This window comes from Zingiber officinale, chromosome 1A (genome assembly GCF_018446385.1).
Source record: "Zingiber officinale cultivar Zhangliang chromosome 1A, Zo_v1.1, whole genome shotgun sequence".
NCBI classification, from domain to species: domain Eukaryota; kingdom Viridiplantae; phylum Streptophyta; class Magnoliopsida; order Zingiberales; family Zingiberaceae; genus Zingiber; species Zingiber officinale.
In genome coordinates, this window is record NC_055987.1 from 128,138,911 (window position 1) to 128,159,245 (window position 20,335).

The 20,335-nt window shown below is 37.5% G+C and overlaps 2 protein-coding genes across 2 annotated transcripts; one reads left to right on the forward strand and one right to left on the reverse strand.

The window, feature by feature from the left end:
* Window positions 1-14,121: 14,121 nt before the first annotated feature.
* On the reverse strand, window positions 14,122-17,115 carry LOC122032043 (glycine-rich RNA-binding protein 2, mitochondrial-like). The gene is made up of 5 exons (XM_042591299.1): window positions 16,868-17,115; window positions 16,651-16,780; window positions 15,410-15,478; window positions 15,233-15,339; window positions 14,122-15,063 (listed from the first exon to the last, which is right to left on the reverse strand). Exons 2-5 carry the CDS (start codon window positions 16,745-16,747, stop codon window positions 15,016-15,018), a joined length of 321 nt encoding a protein of 106 aa, XP_042447233.1. The 5' UTR covers window positions 16,748-16,780; window positions 16,868-17,115; the 3' UTR covers window positions 14,122-15,015.
* A 2,084-nt stretch (window positions 17,116-19,199) lies between these two features.
* On the forward strand, window positions 19,200-19,994 carry LOC122002737. The gene has a single exon (XM_042558028.1). It carries the CDS (start codon window positions 19,200-19,202, stop codon window positions 19,992-19,994), a length of 795 nt encoding a protein of 264 aa, XP_042413962.1.
* The last annotated feature ends 341 nt before the right edge of the window (window positions 19,995-20,335 follow it).

Sequence of the window (20,335 nt, forward strand, 5' to 3'; positions counted from 1 at the left end):
TCAAAATTCCTTAAAAAAAAACTAAAAGGACATGTGGCGCCTGAATGAAGGCGCCTCCCACACGAGGGAGGCGCCCTCAACAGCGGTGGGAAATTTCCCGCCGACCTGTTTAAGGCGCCTTAAGGAGCTTTTAAGGCGCCTCCAAAGGAGCCTTTAAGGCGCCTCCAAATGAGCCTTTAAGGCGCCTCCAAAGGCGCCTTAAGGAGTCCTTAAGGCGCCTTTGCTCATCGTTTTTGCACGAACAGAAGCTCTCCTTCTGTTCGTTTTTCTGCTGAAACGCAACCAAGTGCGATTCTTTCCCAACCGAGGCGCCTTCAATCCATCTCTTCCGCCTTTAATCTTAGCAATGCCTCCTAGGTATAATCTAAACTCCTCTTATTCATCTATTATATAAATTTCTTGCTAGTTTTACTATATTTCTTGTATAATGTCAACAATAGGAAGCGTCGTATTGTGGATCCTACACCGGCTAGGGCCCCTTCCACGGACCCTAGATTCCCCTCGGAACAGCATAGGATAGATTTCGCTAGGTTCACCTTTGAGTCTATTAAATCTAGATATATTGGTCGGGAATTTTTATCCCAATACTGTCAACCCGCAATCCAGATTATAAACTACTATCATCTAGATAAACTGGTTGACTGTATCACTACAGTCAACCAAGACCTGTGTGCTCAGTTCTATCACAACCTTGAAAATGTTGATGATAGTACCTATTCCACCAGAGTTGGTGGTACTGACCTTCAGTTTATTCCCTCCCTACTTCGCACCAGCTTAGAGTTTAGGGAGTCCCAGTGTACATTTTTATGTTACCCGAGTAGGGAGCTACCTTTTGGTGATCCCTATTCCCACATTAGCTTAGATGACATATACATGCATTTTTTGGGGGAGGAGAGACCCTTGGGCATGACCGAGTTCAGATCCACTCTTCTTCGCGTTCAGGAGTATGTTATGTACAGAGTCCTGACAGCATGCATCCTACCCATCTCATCTCGAGACGTCTCGAAGATGCGACCATCCCACTCGTTCTTTCTGTACGCTCTCAGCCAGCGCCTAGATATAGACATAGCCCTCCATATATTTCATAACATCATTCTTGCATCTAGTACAGTTACATCTGGAGTGATTCATATGCCTTACTGTCATATCCTGACCCAGATATTCTCCAGCTCTAGGATAGACATCACTAGAGGGGTACTCATCCCACTTACCATTTATGATGAGTTAGGTCAGCGTAGCCTTAGATTAGCGGGGGCAGAGGTCACTGCCGAGGGGATTCTGGCCTGGAAGGGCCGACCACCACCAGTCGCTGCCCCTGGTGCTCAAGAGGCCGAGGACATACCAGATGCGAATGAGGAGTGGCCCGATTTCCTGGCAGAGGACTTTTTCACAGATCCTTCCACCTCTGTCGGACCCTCCACATCAGCCAGGCCTTCATCTTCGGCACCACTCTCTGTCGAGGACAGACTCACTCGGCTCGAGATCTAGTCCACTCAGACGCGACGAGCTGTGCTAGATAGCCATCGCTTCCTTCTATCTATGCGATCCGAGATGGCTGCTGGTTTCGCATCTCTCCTAGGCGAGATTCGACGTCAGGGACAGCCTCAGCCGCCACCCGAGCAACCTCTAGCCAATCCGCCTGCTTGATTCTATCTTTTAGACTGTCTAGATATGTCACTCACTTCTTGGATTTGGCTATCTTACTCATCTTTTGGATTGTGTCTTGGAGTTGGTTATCTGATGTTTAGCTGCCTTATATTTAATTGAGTACTTATGTGTTACTTTTTCAAAATTGTGAGTATAATTTCAAAATCACTTTTAAATTGGTTTTAAAAATATAGGAAAAATAATGATTTTAAAATCCCCTTTTTTCTTAGAAGTTTCAAAAATTGGACTTAACTTAGGCTCTCCCCCTAGAAATCATGTTCCCCTAGATTTGAGCCAGAGCATCTCACAAACACCTAGGTATACCTTGATTGTGTTTGAAAAACATAGAATGGTGTGAGATGCATAGGATACAGTCTGGACTCAAGTATGCTTATTTCTGTGCATCAATATGGGTCTGGGCGTTAAATACATTATTAACAGTAATCAAGTCAAGTAATCCAGCCTTAGCCAAATCTAACTGGATCAATTGACTTGACTTGACTAACCAAGTGCAAACTGTTGCTCTCTAGACAAGCAGCTAGTAACTAATGGTTAGACATGTGGGCAAAAAGTTAAGTGCTTGATTTTTTTAGGGCTTACTCATGCTTGGACTTTAGGGCTCTGATACCTTACTAAAACAAAATTTGCAATCTATTGGACATTAAGGTTATTGCTTCTCCTTTGCCTTAAGTATTTTGAAATTCATTTTCTTTAAGCAGTTTTTCAAAAACTTTTTCAAATTTAAAACTTTCAAATCTTTTCTATTTAAGGTGGAAAATTCTTGAAGTTGAAAAATTTTTGGAAACTCCTCAAAATTTAATAAGTATTCTTATAAATTTTTGAAAATTTAGCTAAGTATCTTTCCAACAATTTTTTAAAATTCACCTAAGACTCTAACACAAATAGTACGTTGGTAAGTGAAAATTAAAATAAAAACTTAGCTAAGAATCTTTTCAGTGACAAAAAATTATAAAAAGCTAAGTGTAAAATGTTCTTATCCCTCTTTAAAAACCTAAGTTTTCAAAATTGACTAAATTAAAAAGAGTTGCTTAAATACTAAAAGTTTTTTTGCTATATTACAAAGAAAAATCTTTTTTAGCAAAATTAATTGATAAAATTTTGCACTTACTCTTTTTGCCTCTTGCCTAAGTTAAGATTTTAAAACAAATTTTACTAAATTTTGTTTTGAAAAGTTAAGTTTTTCAAACTAGTTTATTTTGATATATGGCAAAGGGGGAGAGTAGAGAAATTCAAAGTGAATCAACCCAATTTAAACTTAAAAGGGGAATTTACATTAAGGGGGAGCTATAAAAGGGGAACTTATATTAAGGGGGAGCTATGCTTATGCTTATCTTGCTTAGTCTCACACTTGATGTGTCTATCATGCTTATGATTATCTTCCTTGTGCTTATACTTTATTGCATATTTTTACTTAACTTTGAATTTCGGTTGCCATTATCAAAAATGGGGAGATTGTTGGTGCGGGAAGCATCCGACGATCAAACCTTAGTTTTGATAATAGCAAAGGATTCAAGGTTAAGTTGGTTTGTGATCTAACATGCTTGACTGAGTGTTTCAAGAAAGTCTTAACTGCGGTTAGGCAGGTAAAAATCCTAAGGGGTGGTAACCTTAGGTCCTAGGGGGCGATAACCCTAGGTGGAGGAAAACCCTAGGGGGTGGTAACCCTATGCGGAAAGTCTTGGTGGGTTGAGTGCTTCAGGCAAAACTCCTAGGGGGTGGTAACCCTATGTGGAAAGTCCTGGTGTCGCGAACCAGGTGAAAGACTGGATCAGCCGGGAAGCGGAAGTCCAGCAGAAAGTTCGGGAGCATCAAGCGCCGAGCAAAAGTCCAGTCGATCTCGAGGATCGCACTGGCATCAGGTAATCTCTCCTGAGGGGAGTAGGTGAGGACGCGTTCCCCGCTAAGGGAACAGTAGGCGTCGGGTCGACCTAGGATTTCCGGTCGAAAATCCGAAGTCAGACCCGGATAGTCTGATGACTATCGATAATATTTTATTACTTTATTTATTGCTTTATGTGCTAACTTTGTGTTGCAGGATATTGTTTGGGACTAACATGTCTTGCAGATACAAAATAATGAAGTCTTCCCTCGGATGAACAATGTCCGAGGCGCCTCCATGGAGCATGGAGGCGCCTCGGGTGCAAAAACTGAGTTGGCCGCGAAACAGGGCTGAAGGCTCCTCGGAGGGTTATGGAGGCGCCTTGGAAGGCGCCTTGAAGACCCATGAAGGCGCCCTCTAGCAGATAGGTTTCGACCAGTTCGTCACTGATCCACGCATGCGACTCGGGCGAACTGGAGGCACCTCGGACGAGCTTGGAGGCGCCTCCAGCATGCTTTAAAAGCAGGTTTCGAGCAGCACCTCCTATTAACAATTCTAAGTCTTCTCTCATTCACGTGCTGCTCCAAAAGACGCTTCGAAGTGCTGCTACTCGTGCCCGACGACCCAGAGCTCCGAGATTTCATTTTCCGTCGTTGGTATAGATTTATTTATTGCACTTATTGTAATACTTAGTTTGTAATAATCATGCTTATAGTTGTTGCCCACCGAAAGCGATCAAGGATCGCGGGCCTTCGAGTAGGAGTCGATCTAGGCTCCGAACGAAGTAAATCGTTGTGTTCCTTCTTTGCATTTATTTCATTTCCGCTGCGTTTGCTCTTAATTTACGATTCCGATAATCGATAAAACGGAAATAGCCATGAGCGCTATTCCCCCCCCCCCCCTCTAGCGCTTCTCGATCCAACACAAGGCTGATCGGACATCTGGTGTTGGAAAGTCCAAATAGGTCAAAGGGATTGACTGGATACTTGGCATGAGGAAGAAAAGTCCAAGTGAGTCAAAAGGATTGACTGGACACTTAGTGAGAGAGTCCTAGCAGGTCAAGGGTGGTCGGATGCTAAGCATGATGTACCAACAGGTCATGGTTGATCGGATGTTGGTTTAGGGGACTTTGGACTTAGTTTTGGGCAAAAACCATGAGCTGGATCGATCAGCCGATCGATTGGCTCATGCCCAATCGATCAGCTGATCGATTGGGCAAGTCCCCACGACAAGCCTTCTCCCAATCGATCAGTGGATCGATTGGGGAGAAGTGTCGCGCGAACAGAACAGCTCTGGATCGATCGGCTGATCGATCCAGAGCCCCCAATCGATCAGTGGATCGATTGGAGGTTCGATTCTGCGCAATAAGCCCTGGATCGATCAGTCGATTAATCCAGGCAATTCCCGAGAGCACAGAGGTGCTCTGGATCGATCGACCGATCGATCCAAAGCCTCCTCAATCGATTGGGAGCAATCCAATCGATTGGGATCAGACTGTTGGCATCGTATTTAGCTGTTGGCGAGCTGTTCTCTCTCGAGATCTCTCACGGCTTCTTCTCCAGCGAGCACATATCTTCATAGAGCTTCTCCACAGAGTTCCCACCGCCAGTTCTTGGAGGTTCTTCCAAGTCAAGAGGTTATCTACAACAAGAAGAAGAAATCTAGGGTTAGGGTTTTCTTGTACAAACTTGTAAGCTTTTGCTTGCATTTTGTTCCCTTTCCTTTTCTTTTTGTAGTGTGAACTTGTAGGGCTTCTCCGCCTTTGGTAATTACCATAAAGGAGTGTTTTATTAGTGGAGGATACGTGAGTGTGTGGATCATTGGATTAGTCATCTCTTCTTGAGGTGGATACCAAGTAAATCCCTAGTGTTAACGTTGAGTGTATTACTTTGTATTTTCCGCTGCATATCTTGAAGAAACAAGCAACGAAGAGCACGACGAGCGCATCGAACTATTCACCCCTCCCCCTCTAGCTACATAATCGGTCCCAACAAATTTTACTTAGAAAAATCTTAAGTTAGGATTTTTTTTAAAATAATTTTTGCAAAGACTTAAATTCATACTTAGGAAAATTTTCAGAAGATTTTTTTTGCCTAAGTTAAAAGCAGTTCTGAAATTGAAAATTTCTGCCTAAGTTTTTTAGAATTTTCTTGTAATTTCACTTAGAAAATTTTCTTAAAATTTTACTTAAATTTTTTTTTGAGCTTGTTTATGTGAAAATTATTGTAAATTTTTTAGGATCTCAAAATTTTCTAAGTCTTTAAACCCTTAGATTTTTTTTAAACCCCATTTTTTTTTTTTTTTTGTGATCAAGGGGGAGAAGGATCAGTATAAGTCTAGGGGGAAGTAGACCAAAATTTAACTTGTTTTATTTTTTCACTTAATTGCAAATTTAGTTAAGTTTATTTCATGTCTATTTTTACCCTAGCTTAACTTAGGTTGCTCACATCAAAAAGGGGGAGATTGTTGGAACCCCAAGGTTGTTTTGGTGTGATCAATAAGTTAAGTTAGGTCCTGTGTGTTTCTAACCTTGTTTCTAAGTGTGCAGGAGCTTAGGAGCACATGTAGTCGAGTGGAAGACGCATCTAGCGAGAAAGACGGCACGGGGTGCGTCCGAGGGACGAGGCGCTGCGGAAGAGTACACCGGCGGACAAGAAGGAAGCGTGCGGGGGTTCCGAGGGACGAAAGCCGGAGCGGGAGACTGGTCGAGGAGCAAGAGACGCAACTAGCGAGAAGGACGGCACGCGGTGCGTCTGAGGGACGAAGATTGCGGATGAGTACGCCGGCAGACGAGAAGGAAACACGCGGCGATTCCGAGGGACGAGAAGCCGGAGGGAAGCCCGCTCGAGAAGACCGGAAGTTGGGTTCGGGTGAGCCCTTTTCCGGATGGCAGAGATCACCCAAGCGAGCGGATCCGGAGTAGAAGACCCAGACCGAGGCGAACTGAACCGGAGCAGTGGTCCCTGGATGAAAAAGTCAACACTAGTTGACTTTAGGGTCCGGGGCGCTCGGAACCGTCTGGGGCGCCTGGACTAGCCCGAGGTGCCCGAAACCCTTCCGGGCGTCCGAACCGTGAAGTTTGACCAGATTTAGCTTTGACTCGATCTAAACATTGGGGGATAAAATTTATCCTCCCCCCCCCCACGGCGCCCGGAACCCTCCAGGCGCCCCGACCAAGGCTATAAATATAGCCTTGGTCCAGAAGCTTTTCAATCAGTTCAGAAATTGTAACAACGCTTGTGCGCTTCCACTGTTTAGATTAGCTTCTTTCTTTCTGTGCCTACATTGCTGTAAAAGAGGCTTCTCTGCCTGAAGGAGATAGTAGTGCAATCATTTTCCTTGGATTAACAACCTCCCCGGTGGTAACCAAGTAAACATCTGGTGCCTCATCTTTTTCTGTTTTGATTTATTGCTTTTATATTTTATATGCAAGTGTTAGTTTGAAAAGTCAGGAAGGGTTGTGTTTTATTTTTACAGGGCTATTCAACCCCCCCCCCCTCTTCTAGCCGGCCGCAACGGTCCTACAGTCATAGGGTATACGTTTCCTCGCAAGAAGTGGTGAATCCTTTGTGGACTATCCAAATATCTTCAGGCATTTCGACTTATACTCAATTATTTTAGGTACACATCTCAATGAGGTGCTTGCTTAAGATATCAAAGTATAATTCTCCATGACTAAGATGAGTTGTATACCTCAAGTCTAAGGAAACTTACACTTGAGCTGCAATTAGAATTTCACAAACATATCCATATATATCACAATCATATGAAATCTTACAGCGAGTCACTCCAATGAACTAGTTATCATAACTAGCATCCACTTTTAACTCTCGACATCCCAATGTCTCTAGCCAGTGAGAAAACATCTGCTTGATGAACCAAAGAGTATAACCTGTGCTAGTTTTATAAAATTGATGATGTCCGAATGCATCAATTTGATGACTAGAGAAATTTTAATACGTTCATAATTGCACATGTAGAGATAATCACTAGTTGTGATCTAATCACAATTTCTCTTATACTATGAATTATATTGTAGACATATAATATGCACTCAAATAGTGAATCTATATTTAGTAAAAATTATAGGGCGATTGCCTTAGGACATTCCTCAAAATCTAACAATTACACCAACACTTCGTTGGTACTGATTATTTATTTTTGGAACAACAACTTATGAGTTACTTTTATAATCTGCGGGATAATCCTCACTTTTCTTCAATTGACAACTTGGGAATTCTTGCTCATAAATTGATTGAAATTGAAAAACATTTGGTTTTCCCATTGGTTTATCGTATAATAGAATTGACATTAGTTTTACCAGTTGCAACTACTTCTGTTGACCGAGTTTTTTTTGCAATAAAGATATAAAGACTGATTTATATAATAGAATGGAAGATGAATGACAGTCTAGTTGTATACATTGAGAAAGGTATTTTGTCTACAATTGAAAATGAGCAAATATTGCAACATGTTTAACGGACACAGTCTTGTAGAATCCAATTATCTTCTCTTGTATCGACTCATCGACCGTAGCAGACTTCTGTGCCAACCATTAAATGAAGTTCACCTATAGAAGAAAGGTAGACTTCTATAACCCTTAAGATATCAAAGCCTAAAAGTTTAGTGGGAAAAAACGTGACAAGGATTTAAACATGTGACGGATGATGATTATCTTCTTTTTTTTTTTCTCTGTTTTGCTAATAGGAATAATGATGATTAATATCTTGCATTATCTATTGGAACTATTATCTTAATAGTGATTAACTTATAGAAAATTTTTAGTAAATTTTATGCTAATATTAATGTTTCGATTTCGAGTAGATACACTTCTATAAGTTGTGATACTTTATTAGTTATTTTTTATGTGTTAATATTTCTTAAGAAATGCTGTACAATTTACCACTCAAAACAAAAGTCATTGTTGATGTAAAACTTTTATTTATTAAATATTTTTATTTAGCCGGGAAAAAATATCTATGCAATTCAGTCCTTGATTTTTTTTTTCTTGATTCTGCGCCTTTATCTTTATCTTGGCCAAATTTAAAAGAATTAAATTTATAGTCCAAATTTAATAGAACTAAATTTGATAGAATTAAATTTATAGTCCAAATTTTTATTATTATCTTATAAATTATATTAGGTCCGAATCTAAATGAAGGTGTTGAATTAGAATCAGATTGGGATCGAACCAAATTCATCGGGTGATTACATGGATAAACAATATATTAGTTTAAATTTAAATTAATTTAGACTTGATTTCATCTAGTTATCATCGAAACAAATTTAATTGAGTTATCAATTTAGAGGATTTAAAATGAGTTAATGAATTTAAAAAACATATTCTTTCATCGTTTTGTGTTTTTATTCTCTTCCACGTACTTAACCTTGCTCCTGCCATTTCACGTACAAACATTCACTCGTGGCCACAACCACTCGCTCCACGCTCCATGGCCAGGCCCTTTACCCAGGAAGTATAGTTGTTGACATGACTATCCTCAGTTACGGCTGCCATGACCGAATCAACCTATCCTCCACACCGGCATACCATTACAAGTTATATTTATACCAGAGGTAAGTAGTTATGGATCGAGGTCCTAAACGAGATGCTGGAGCCGACCTCGCGCCATACTCACAAATCGACTATCTCTATCTAATTGTCGGCGGCACGTTCTCCAACACTATGTCAACGGCCAGGTTTTCCATCATGACCTCTAAATTTCTAACGTCTACAGTTAAGTATCATTATCGATAAATTAATTTAACAATTTCATAAATAATTAAAAAAATCATTCAATATAAAATTTAAATTCTATCAAATATAGAAAAAAAGTAAGATGGATAATCTCCAAAGTGAACTCAGATTTTTTAGCCGACTCAATCAACTCGAGATCAACTCAGTCTATCTCTTATTCTTGGATCCGTCTTTGTTCAAGAGAACTCATTCCGACTCGACAGCACTTGGACAATTTGATATTTTATGACTTGAATAAATTGTTAATTGGCAATCGTGTGACATTCCGACTTGGACCATGGGAAGCTTAGTAAAATCGGTCCAACTAACCGTTTGAGATTATCCACTCGATTCTCTCAACATATAAGATTGATTTAATCTTATCATGTGATTTCAAATTCAATTATTCTCTCCTTATTTAATTTCCAATAAAATTGTCCAACAGTCCCCATGGCGGTACTAGGAAGACGATAGAGTTGTTTAATAAGGATATATTTCTGTGAGATTCGATTAATATCCTTCCACTTAAAATAATTAAGAATATTTTAAGAAGATGGTCTCTGAAGACGCGGAAAAATTTGATAAAAATTTGATAGAGTAGGTGAATGCATATTTTTTATCTCCCTTAATCTCATTATGAGATCGACGAACAACAATGACGAACACTCGGGGGTGCTAGGGAAATCACCTTCATTGCCACCATCAATCGAAGTTATCAAATTCGGGACGAAAGTTCCATCTCTATGATGCAATTTTAAATGTTGGCTCCGAATGATACCTATATGCTACAATTAGCGGAGCTATCGGGTCCCAGTAGGAACGTAGGCAGTTGAAATCAAGCCGACTGAAACCGAGTTGTTTATTCTGCATCGCTTACAGCCAGTTAAATTACAGAACTGAATAAGTAACAGAGATTTCATCCGGAATGGATCTGTTTACAATGGGTGTGATGATATAGATAGGTCCTCACGGATTTTCAACTTGACAGTTTATCGTCCAATAGTAAATCGACCTTCATATTTATATATTTAAATTTGATTTTTTTTTAAAAAAAAAATCACATTGAATGAAAAAAAAAAACATCGAGAACAAAATAAAAAAATAGAACCAATAATATTTATCAGCCCCTCCTAAAATAATCAAAAATATTATTAAGTCTATCATATATTTTCTTTTCACAAATCAACTCTCCTAAATTAAATTAAATTATAATCTTGCCGATGATAACACAATCAAGCAACTCTACTCTCTATATACATTTTGCTTCTTAGACTATGGTGTAATGGTAAAAGCATTTAGTTGTCTCCTAAATATCTATGATTTAATTCTCATTTATAATATATTTGTAAGAATTTTTTCTTCAAATGAGACTTGTAATCCAGGGATGCAATTAACGGATGATAAAGCTTTTGAGTCATCCGTCGCAGTGCTTCTCGATTTATCCTAGGGGCCAGTGAAAAATTTCTATAGGACCGAACCGGTCGTCCGACTCTAAGTTGTCTTGTGTAACACAAAAAGTATTAGTGCTAGGCCAGGAAAAAGGTCTCCGACAATGATCCTCCAACGTTCAAGTCAATAATTTAGTCAAGTAGATGAATAGTGAACAAACTATAGCAAAGTACATATAGAAAAATATAGTATTGCATACCTTTACTTGTAGATGCAAACCCCTTTTTATAGGATCACTGTTGTATCTATGCGTGCATCTCAAAACATTTGCATACTTTCCAAAGTACTCCTAAGAAAAGACATAACGTAAAGTAACTCTGACACATTTTTTTAAATAAGCCCACAAATCTCTACGATTTGATAGACTGGAAACTTTGAAAACATGATTTGTCTATTGGATATTTTCTATCCTTCATGTCACAAATTTCAAAAAAAAAAAAAGTATGAAGCCACTGAGCTTGAGGCCCAAGATGGGTTGGCCGACCACCATTCAAAAGGGCTGACAGCTTGGCCTTGTAAAATATGGACAGTGATCTGGTTCGCATTTAACGTATCCCATGACTTCAAAGGAGTGATATGTCCGAACGACACACGACCCTGATCAATAGAACAGTTGATAAAGTTACTTGATATTTAGCAATGAGGTTTATCCACTTGTCCCCGGCTGCAAAATCCGACCGATCAAAGGACCCGATTGACCAAGTTCTCACTATTCCATGCACTCTGCCTATATGTAAGAGGATCCACACTCGAGCTTTGAAGCTCGAATGGTCACTTGCACCTGACCAACAGTTCATGGCCCGATCGGCCACGTAAGTCCAACCTATAGTTCAAGGCTCCATCGACCACATGGACTATTTAGGCGCAACTTTACTCGTATTAGTGACATTAACCACTTCTTAACTTTGACCCATACCAGTCTATCTTCCCAGCCTTAACAGAGTTTTTGGTTTCCATCATTAACACCGTATCCTATATATAATTTTATTTCTATAAGGCTGATTTGACAAAATACTCCCTAAATTTGGTATAAACAACCAGGATGTTTTATTATGTACTCATTTTTTTTTTCCAAAAATAAATCATACAAATTTGGTTTTTTATTAATGAATTGTTTTTCTGGGATCGATCTTACGATTGAGTCCGATAATGACGTCATCATGGCGTGGAGATGATGTCAAATTCCATACTTTGTTAAGTTACATCAACTATCAAGGCAATGAAGCATACATCCTATGTGCTCCGCTTAGAGTACCTGCAACGATGAATTTATAAAACCCAAAAAGTTAAGTTTTATAAATTTAATGGCATTGTAGGTATGGTAAAAATTAAGGATCCGTGAACTCAGCATTCAAAATTGGATGTTGGGTTTATAGTGATTTTTAATAAAAATTTAGTGGACATGGGTCCCACTATGTCAGTCGTATACTACTTATTTTTTTTAATTAATGAAAAAGACAATATTCATTGTTTTTTAAAAAAAAAAATTAATGAAGAAGACGACGTTCATTGCCGGCAACGTTCAATTGGAAAATTTTTTGGCAACGGTCACTTGATAACGACTATTTTTTTACAAAACGGTAAAAAAAACGGCTAACTTTTTTTTAGCTTATAAATAAAGAAGTATTTTTCATTTCTCTACTCACTATCTAAAACTTTATCCACAATTTCTCTACCACAATATTTCTATCTCCTTGTTTCAAATGGCTGAAAGATTCAGTGGTTCATTCAACAATTTATTTAGTTCGCCAAATACAGAGGGAAATTCAAGTTCTCAAAATTCTCAATCGCGTTCTCTTCCCAATCCTCATCCGTCTCAATTTGCTTATGCAACTCAATTTTCACAAAATACTCCCACTAGTTCAAATTTTATTCCTCATGCTTCATTTTTATGTTTCCATCTAATTATGCTTCAATGGGTGATCAGTTTATGATGCAACCTCCTTCTCAAGTATTTATTACTTCATCTCCATCGAGCATGTCGTTTAATGAATCTCGACAGGTGAGTTTGGGAGGATTTGGATCCAATAAAGAGCTCCCAACACCAATTTCAATGTTACGCTCTCAATTTCCACCACATTCGACGACACCTGGGATAGAAAATATTAACCTTGAGGATGAAGAGAAGGATGACAAAGAAATGAATGCCTCTTGTAATAGAGCTAAGATGATGTGGTCAACCGTTGAGGAGAAGTGTCTTGCAAGAGCTTGGGGAACTATTACCAATGAATAAGCATTTTTGGCAACGTACCACAACATACTATAATGATAATCGGCCTACGAGTACGACAACAAGAGAATGGACATCAATAAAGTCACATTACTACCAGGTTATGCCTAATATTGGTAAGTCCTCATGATGGTACAATAATTTCTTCAACAATCGAGCCAGTGGTGAAAATGATACTGATGTTTTAGCTGCTACACATGATATATGGAAAAGATACATAAGAATAAGGCTTTCAAGTATGAACACATATGGAAGATTATAACAGAGTGCGAGAAATGGGCTCCCCAATCTCTTGGTCGTCATGTTGGCAAGAAGGCGAGGACTTCCGAATCAGGAGCACATACTTCTTCAACCAATCCGGATACTGATGGTGACTCTGAAATTCACTCACGTCCAATAGGGCAACAGAAGGCGAAAAGAAAGAATAAAGCCAAAGTTACAGAAGATGAAAACTTCAGCATGAAATGAGAACAAATGCAACAATATCAAAAGGAAAAATTAACGCTTAAGGAACTCGAGCTAAAGCAAAAGGATTATGATATGATTATGAAAGATACGAGTAGAATGACAGAGGCACAACTTCATTGGCATATGAAAATAGTTGAAGAAATTACAAAGAGACGTGACCTACAATATATTTGTCTTTTGTGGATATTTATGTTTTTTAATTTATGTTAGTCCTTATCGTTTGTTGGCGTTACATTTTTTTTAATTTATATTGTACTTCATGGTTCGTTCATTTGTAAGTTTTTTATTTATATTGGTCATTATGAGTTTTTTAAATAAAAAGTGTCTTTTTGAATTATTTTGTTCTTAGTGAAAATAAAAAAATGGAGTTAATTATTATATATTAATTATTAAATTAATAATTTATTAAAAAGTATTAAATAAAACTAATATATATTATCAATAAATTAATTAACATGTATATTATAAATATATATTTATGATAATATATAAATAAATATTAAATAAAGATAATAAATAGAAAATATAGATAATGATATGGTGGATCCAATATAAAATTATTTGTTAAATTATGATTATAGGAAGAGATTTATAAAAATTATATATTTTTTAATGTGGTATAGTAGGTCCCATCATGAAGTTGAATTTATAAATTTAAAGTTGCTGTTACCTTATTCATCCAGTCAAAATCACCAACACACTTTTATCACAGATCAATTAAATTAAATTAACCGATCAAAATTCAAAATTCGATTGATTAATTCAGAAATTTATTATTTTATAAAAAATGTTAGTTAATTCAATTTAACAAATTCAGTTTCAATTTTAAAAATATAAAATCTACTAGATCAATTAAACCAAACCGGATTGAGAATTTAAAAATTAAAATTCACAGTCGTCTCCTCTAGAAACTCTTTGGCTCTCCTCTCAAGGATTAGCCTTTCCTCCTAACAGTCTCGCCTCCTCTTCTCTTCTCGCTCTCGCCGCCAGTGACACCGTCGTCAACAACCCTCTTAGTATCCTCATCCTGCAGGCCATAGCCAATGAACCGCCAACAACACTACAAAACCCTCCCTTAGACAGTTTCTCTTCGATTCTCTATCACCCCCATACCATCTATGTGAAAAATTGCTACCTTTGTTCAGTTCGATTTTAATGGAATGCTCATGCCTACACTTATCCATAAAAAATATGCATTTTTAAAAATAAAAAACGTATAATCAAGGAATAATTAGGAAAAATATACAGAAAAATCATATTCTGATTTCATTTAAAAACCAAACTTAAGACAGTTTTTTTAAGTAATTGTATTCCTATATATATATAAATAAAAGAAAAATGAATAACCATAAACTTAACGTAGGGAAGGAGTAATTCGTGTACAAAATCACATTATGAAGAACACTACTTGTTTGAACTTTAATAGCCTTAAAAGATAGAACCCAACCCAGAAAAGCACAAATCTGATCTACCATTAACTATTTTTGTTAGGCTTGAATTTATGAAAAAAAAGAGCAACTATTTGAAAGAAACACCGTGAAGCTTACCTCGACTAATTGAACTTAACGGTGAAACTTCGGAGGAAGATGCTTTGTGATATTTAGTTGTTACATAGCTTCAATGGAAACCCGACCGCGAACTGCAGCTTCACGCCTTCTCTGCATATTCCACGCGGATGTTTCTTCCATCCAATGACTGATACAGACGACGGAAAATTAAATCCTTATCCATCGTAACATATTAGCAAATATGAACTAACAAACTACCATTGAGATTCAGCAAGATCCAGTAGTTAGGTATTGGATAGATTAAAGGCCTGTCGACTACTGAAAAAGACGACAAACATAGAGCAAATTTGCCATACCTCACCGTGCATCTTTTGCAAAGCGATGGTTGCTGCTTCCTGCGAGGAAAATTGAACAAAACCATATCCTTTTGACTTGCTAGTCATACGATCACATATAACTTTCACTGTGATACATATCCAATGTTACAAATACAAGTATACCATCCGAGAAGGCAAATTCAGAAGCTTAGTTACCTTCTATAATTTCACCATGTTCAGCAAAGGCATCTCGTAAGGCAGTTTCGTTAGTGTCGAAAGAAAGGCCTGTGGTTGAGTGTGCCACAACAATATGACAAGTAAATTTGAGTCCAAATTACTATAATTTTTCATACACCAAGGTCATTTTCATTTTAAGTCGGCTTCTTCAGTCGATCGATTTAAGACTATCCAATAGTATGGAAATCAAGAATGACCAACAAATTATACATAAAAACCTCAAAAGGATGCAACATAACATAAATTAAGGCATCCAATTAAATTGATCTTTGTTCTTTAGTCCAAGAAAGCATGGAGACTACGATAAATTATGAGAAGTAGCATTCTTATTATACTCGAGAAGTAATCCTTAGCATATTGTGCAAAAGTTAATAAAAGAAAAACACAAATTTCATCCTATGTCTATAGGATACAAATATACCAAACTAATAAAAAATCTTTGGCCAAGAATGCATATCCTGAAACTTGTGTTGTTGCTGATGCGCATTTCAGATAGTTATAAATATTGAGCATGCAGAAATGCAGACAAGTTTAATACTGACTTAAAGAAGGGACAATTACCTGCAAATGTAGTTAAATCTTCAAAATGCAAGATGTGAAATATTCCGAGTGTTCTGTGTGGGTTCTGGCAATCAGAACCATGTCTAAACATGGAAGATTAACCGAACCAAAATATGATGTTTCAGATAATTGATTAGAAACAGTGAGTGGATTATTTATCAGTTAATTAGTGTCAGGCAAAGTGTTCAATGGTAGAATAAGACCTATCTATTTGACCCTGAAAAGCTGAAACTCACAAGCGATGATATCAATGATGAAGATGAAATTCACTCTCCGAATTAGAGGTGAGTCAAGAGCAAAACAAGGAGAAGTGGAAGAGACTAAAATTTCCCAAGTTGTAAAAAATTGTACCACCTTGTTCATTCCATTATATTCCTTGAAGGAACTAGGATAACAAAAAGTGTACAATAAATGATTGTTATTCATTTTATTTCAAACAAGTCAATGTTTTCTGAAATGAAAATTTATTACATGTACTAATGTTGAGAAAACCAAAAAAATACAAGTCGAGAGAAACTGAGCAGATAAAGAAACAAGAATATAGAATTAACTGAAATGAACAAGTCCATGGAGATTTTATACCACACTGGTTGGGATATACTATTCTCTATAGATTAATCTTCCTGATGACAGGTTCCAGATGGATCATTAGATCATACCTCCAATGAACAATTTACTCGAAGTGAAGCGAACCAGTAGCCTCCTCGCAGGAAAAGAAAACGCCTGTGAGAAGTCCCTCGGCATCGAACACCGCATTTTTTTTTTCCTATCTACAGATCAAAGCTTGCGCTGTTCAATTCAAGGTTCCATTTTGAGCTTGGATCATTCGACAACGTACAAATCATAGCGAAAAACTTATAGCAGAGTAGACCATACAGAATTGCTCAGTTCAAAGATGGAAATATAGATTTGCTGCGACGGAAACCGTGGATTGCTTCAGACGGGGTGGGAAGGCGTCGGCGGCTGCGGAAGGGAAACTGCGACGGCGAGGGAAGAGGAGAGCAGCGGACAGAGAGAAACGCCGGCGACGATTTTTTTCGGCACCGCTCACCGCCTAACTTAAACCCTAGACTTAACTGAAACAGACCAGTGAACCGGTTCGGTTCGGACAAACTCAACCTCCTTTGAGTGCCTTGATTGAATGATAACAGACCTGTGAACGATTTGTAGGATTAAGTAGACTAGATCCAATTAAGTCTATAGGAGTGGACTTATTGAACTCATATTTGATTAACATACATAATTAATTATCATTAAAATGATTAAATCCGATTAAATGATCTAATGCTTCATTGTATATAAGGAAGATTTAGATTAAATGGATATGGATTCAATGTATAGATTCAAAACCCGGTTTATTAACATTGATGGATTGTTAATGATGGATGGATTTTAAGGAGGATAATCCTTATAGGATGGACTTGGTATATAAAGGATGAGACATGAATTAGGGCAAGGTCCTAGAGTCTCTTCAACCTATTCTCTTCCTCATCAAGAGAAAGTAGAAGACTTTTTTGTAATAGCAAGAACTCCGGCGACAAGTAAAAAACATTAACTTTTGCAATGGATTTAGGTCGGTCATTCATGTGCTATTGTTTCGATTTGTATTGAGTTTTAGAGATTAATAGAAGCTAAATCCTGTTATAAATGCATCCTTTAGTTTACATATGATGTATTGTAATTCTAACAATTGATATAAGAGCTTAGGTTTGGCTTATTATCAGTTTTTAAGACGTAAGGATAATTTTTCAATGTTTTGACACAAATACATCAATTTTGTATTCGATTCTATATGGATGAGCGAAATTGATGTATATTTGTTGAATGTAGTATGGATAGATTAGGATTTAACTTTTGAATCGAGATGTTCGCATTATCTGCGAAGAGCGAGATTGGCGGCACGATTTTAGGGGAGAAAATCACATTTCAGAAATGGACGTTTTCTGATATTAATCGATTGAAAAGGTTCTCAATCGATTGAGAGTCGCAGATTCACGAACAAAATCATCTTGAATTGATCCGTTGATCGATTGGTGTTTTCCAATCGATTGGCGTAAGATTTGATCGATTGGGATGCTCAAGTTCACGAACAGAAGAGACTGGAATAGATCAGCTGATCGATTGGTATTTACCAATCGATCGACATGAGGAATCAATCGATTTAGACTGCTGATCGCGACAAGAATTCAAAGGAAAGCTTCTGAATCGATCGGCTGATCAATTGGGGTCACCAATCGATCAGTCAATCGATTGAAAGTTGCAAGAATCAAACAGAAAGCTCCTGAATCGATCAACCGATCAATTGGGGTTACCAATTGATTGGTCAATCGATTTAAGTTCGTAAGAATCCAACAGAAAGTTGCTCGATCGATCAGCTAATCGATTGAGATTCATCAATCGATCAGATTTCACTGGGTTGTCTACAAAAGGATTCCGAATCAATCAGGGTGATCGATTGACATTAGTCAATTGATCAAACGATCGATTGGGGATGGATGAACCAGCGAACAAAAAGCTTTTTGGATCGATTCATGTGTGTTTAATTGATTGATCAATCGATTGACACGCATATGAATCGATTCACATTCTTTTGATCGATTAAAAGGGGTGTCAATCGATGGATAACTGAATTTAGCTCAGTTCTCAGCAATTTCTTCTTGGATTTTTCTTTGCTCTTGCTACCTAGTCAAACTTATATTATCGCCAAAGCGAGAACTATTGGGGAGGCTATGAGTACTAGTGTAGAGGGATGTATATCTATGCTAAGGATGATTGACCCAAAGGAAAATCATTTTTATGCCGGATATATATTTAAGGAAGCTCACAAATTAAGTTAAACTTCTTAATCATGCACATAATGTGTCGGCCTAAAGGAAGGGGTACTATGTCGCCGGTTATAGCATTGTGAGTGATGTTAGAAAACAAAAGCTAACTAAAAAGCTTATGAATAAAGTATTATGCGCACAATGCGTCAGCCCAAAAGAAGGCGAGTTATGTGGCAGATGAAGATGATCATGAGTTACTTAGAGAGTACTAATATCAAGTTACAATTTAGTCCAAAGACTTACTGTAATGTTGTACTAGATATCTCTATGTATGCCTATAAAGTTGCATGTTTTTATTTGTTGCATTTTGTTATTGCACAAGATATATGTCTTATTTGCTAAATTGAGCTATGTTCTTTGTTTTTGTTTATGTAGTACTCTCAATGTCTGCTAATTTGAACAACATCCCCGTGTTTACTGGCACAAATTTTGGACAATGGAAAGAGCATATTACAATACTATTGGGTTGCTTGGATCTGGACTATGCCTTTAGGCATGATCGCCCTGCACCTTTAACTGATGATTCGACTGCGGATCAGAACGTGAACTTTGATAAGTTGGAGCGATCTAATCACATGAGTTTGATGATAATGAGAATATCAATACCAGAATCATTAAGGGGTTCGATAACTAAGAATGATGATGCTAAAATCTTCCTTAAAGAATTAGCGGATCGATTCGCCTCAAACGAAAAAGTCGAGACTACTACACTTCTCACGAAGTTAGTGTCCATGCGGTACACAAGGAAGGGTAACATTAGGGAATACATCATGGGGATTTCTAACTTGATTACAAGGTTTAAGGCACTAAAGTTAGACATGTCTGAAAGTGTCCTTGTGAACCTCATCTTGATCTCTCTACCTACACAGTTCACTCCTTTTAAGATTAATTATAATACTCAAAAGGAGAAATGGATACTAAATGAGCTCATAGCTCAGTGTGTACAGGAAGAAAAGAGATTAAGAGATGACACATCTCAAAGTGCTCACTATGCATCCTCATCTCAACATTCGAACAAGAAAAAGAAGAAGGGTAATGGTAAAAGTAAGGGTAAACAACTTGCAATAATTGGAGCTTTAGGGCATAAAGTGCAAAAGCAACAAGATTCAAACCCAACTTATTTCTTTTATAAAAAGAAAGGTCATCTGAAAAAAGATTACCCTAGATACGCCAACTGACGTGCTAAGAAAGGTATACTTCTCAACTTTGTTAGTTTAGAAGCAACCTAGTTACTGTACCTAATAACACTTGGTGGATAGATACTGGTGCAACTACTCATATAAGTGTAACTATGCAAGGTTGTCTCATGAGCTGAATGTCAATTGATGTTGAAAGATTCATCTATATCGGAACGAGCAAGAAGGCAAAAGTAGAGACAATAGGTGTCTTTAGAATTTGTTTGGTGAACAATGTACTTTTGAATTTAGAAAATACTTTTGTAGTGTCGTCTTTTAAACGGAACTTAATTTCTATTTCATGTTTGGACAAATTCGAATACACTTATTTATTTGGAAATGAA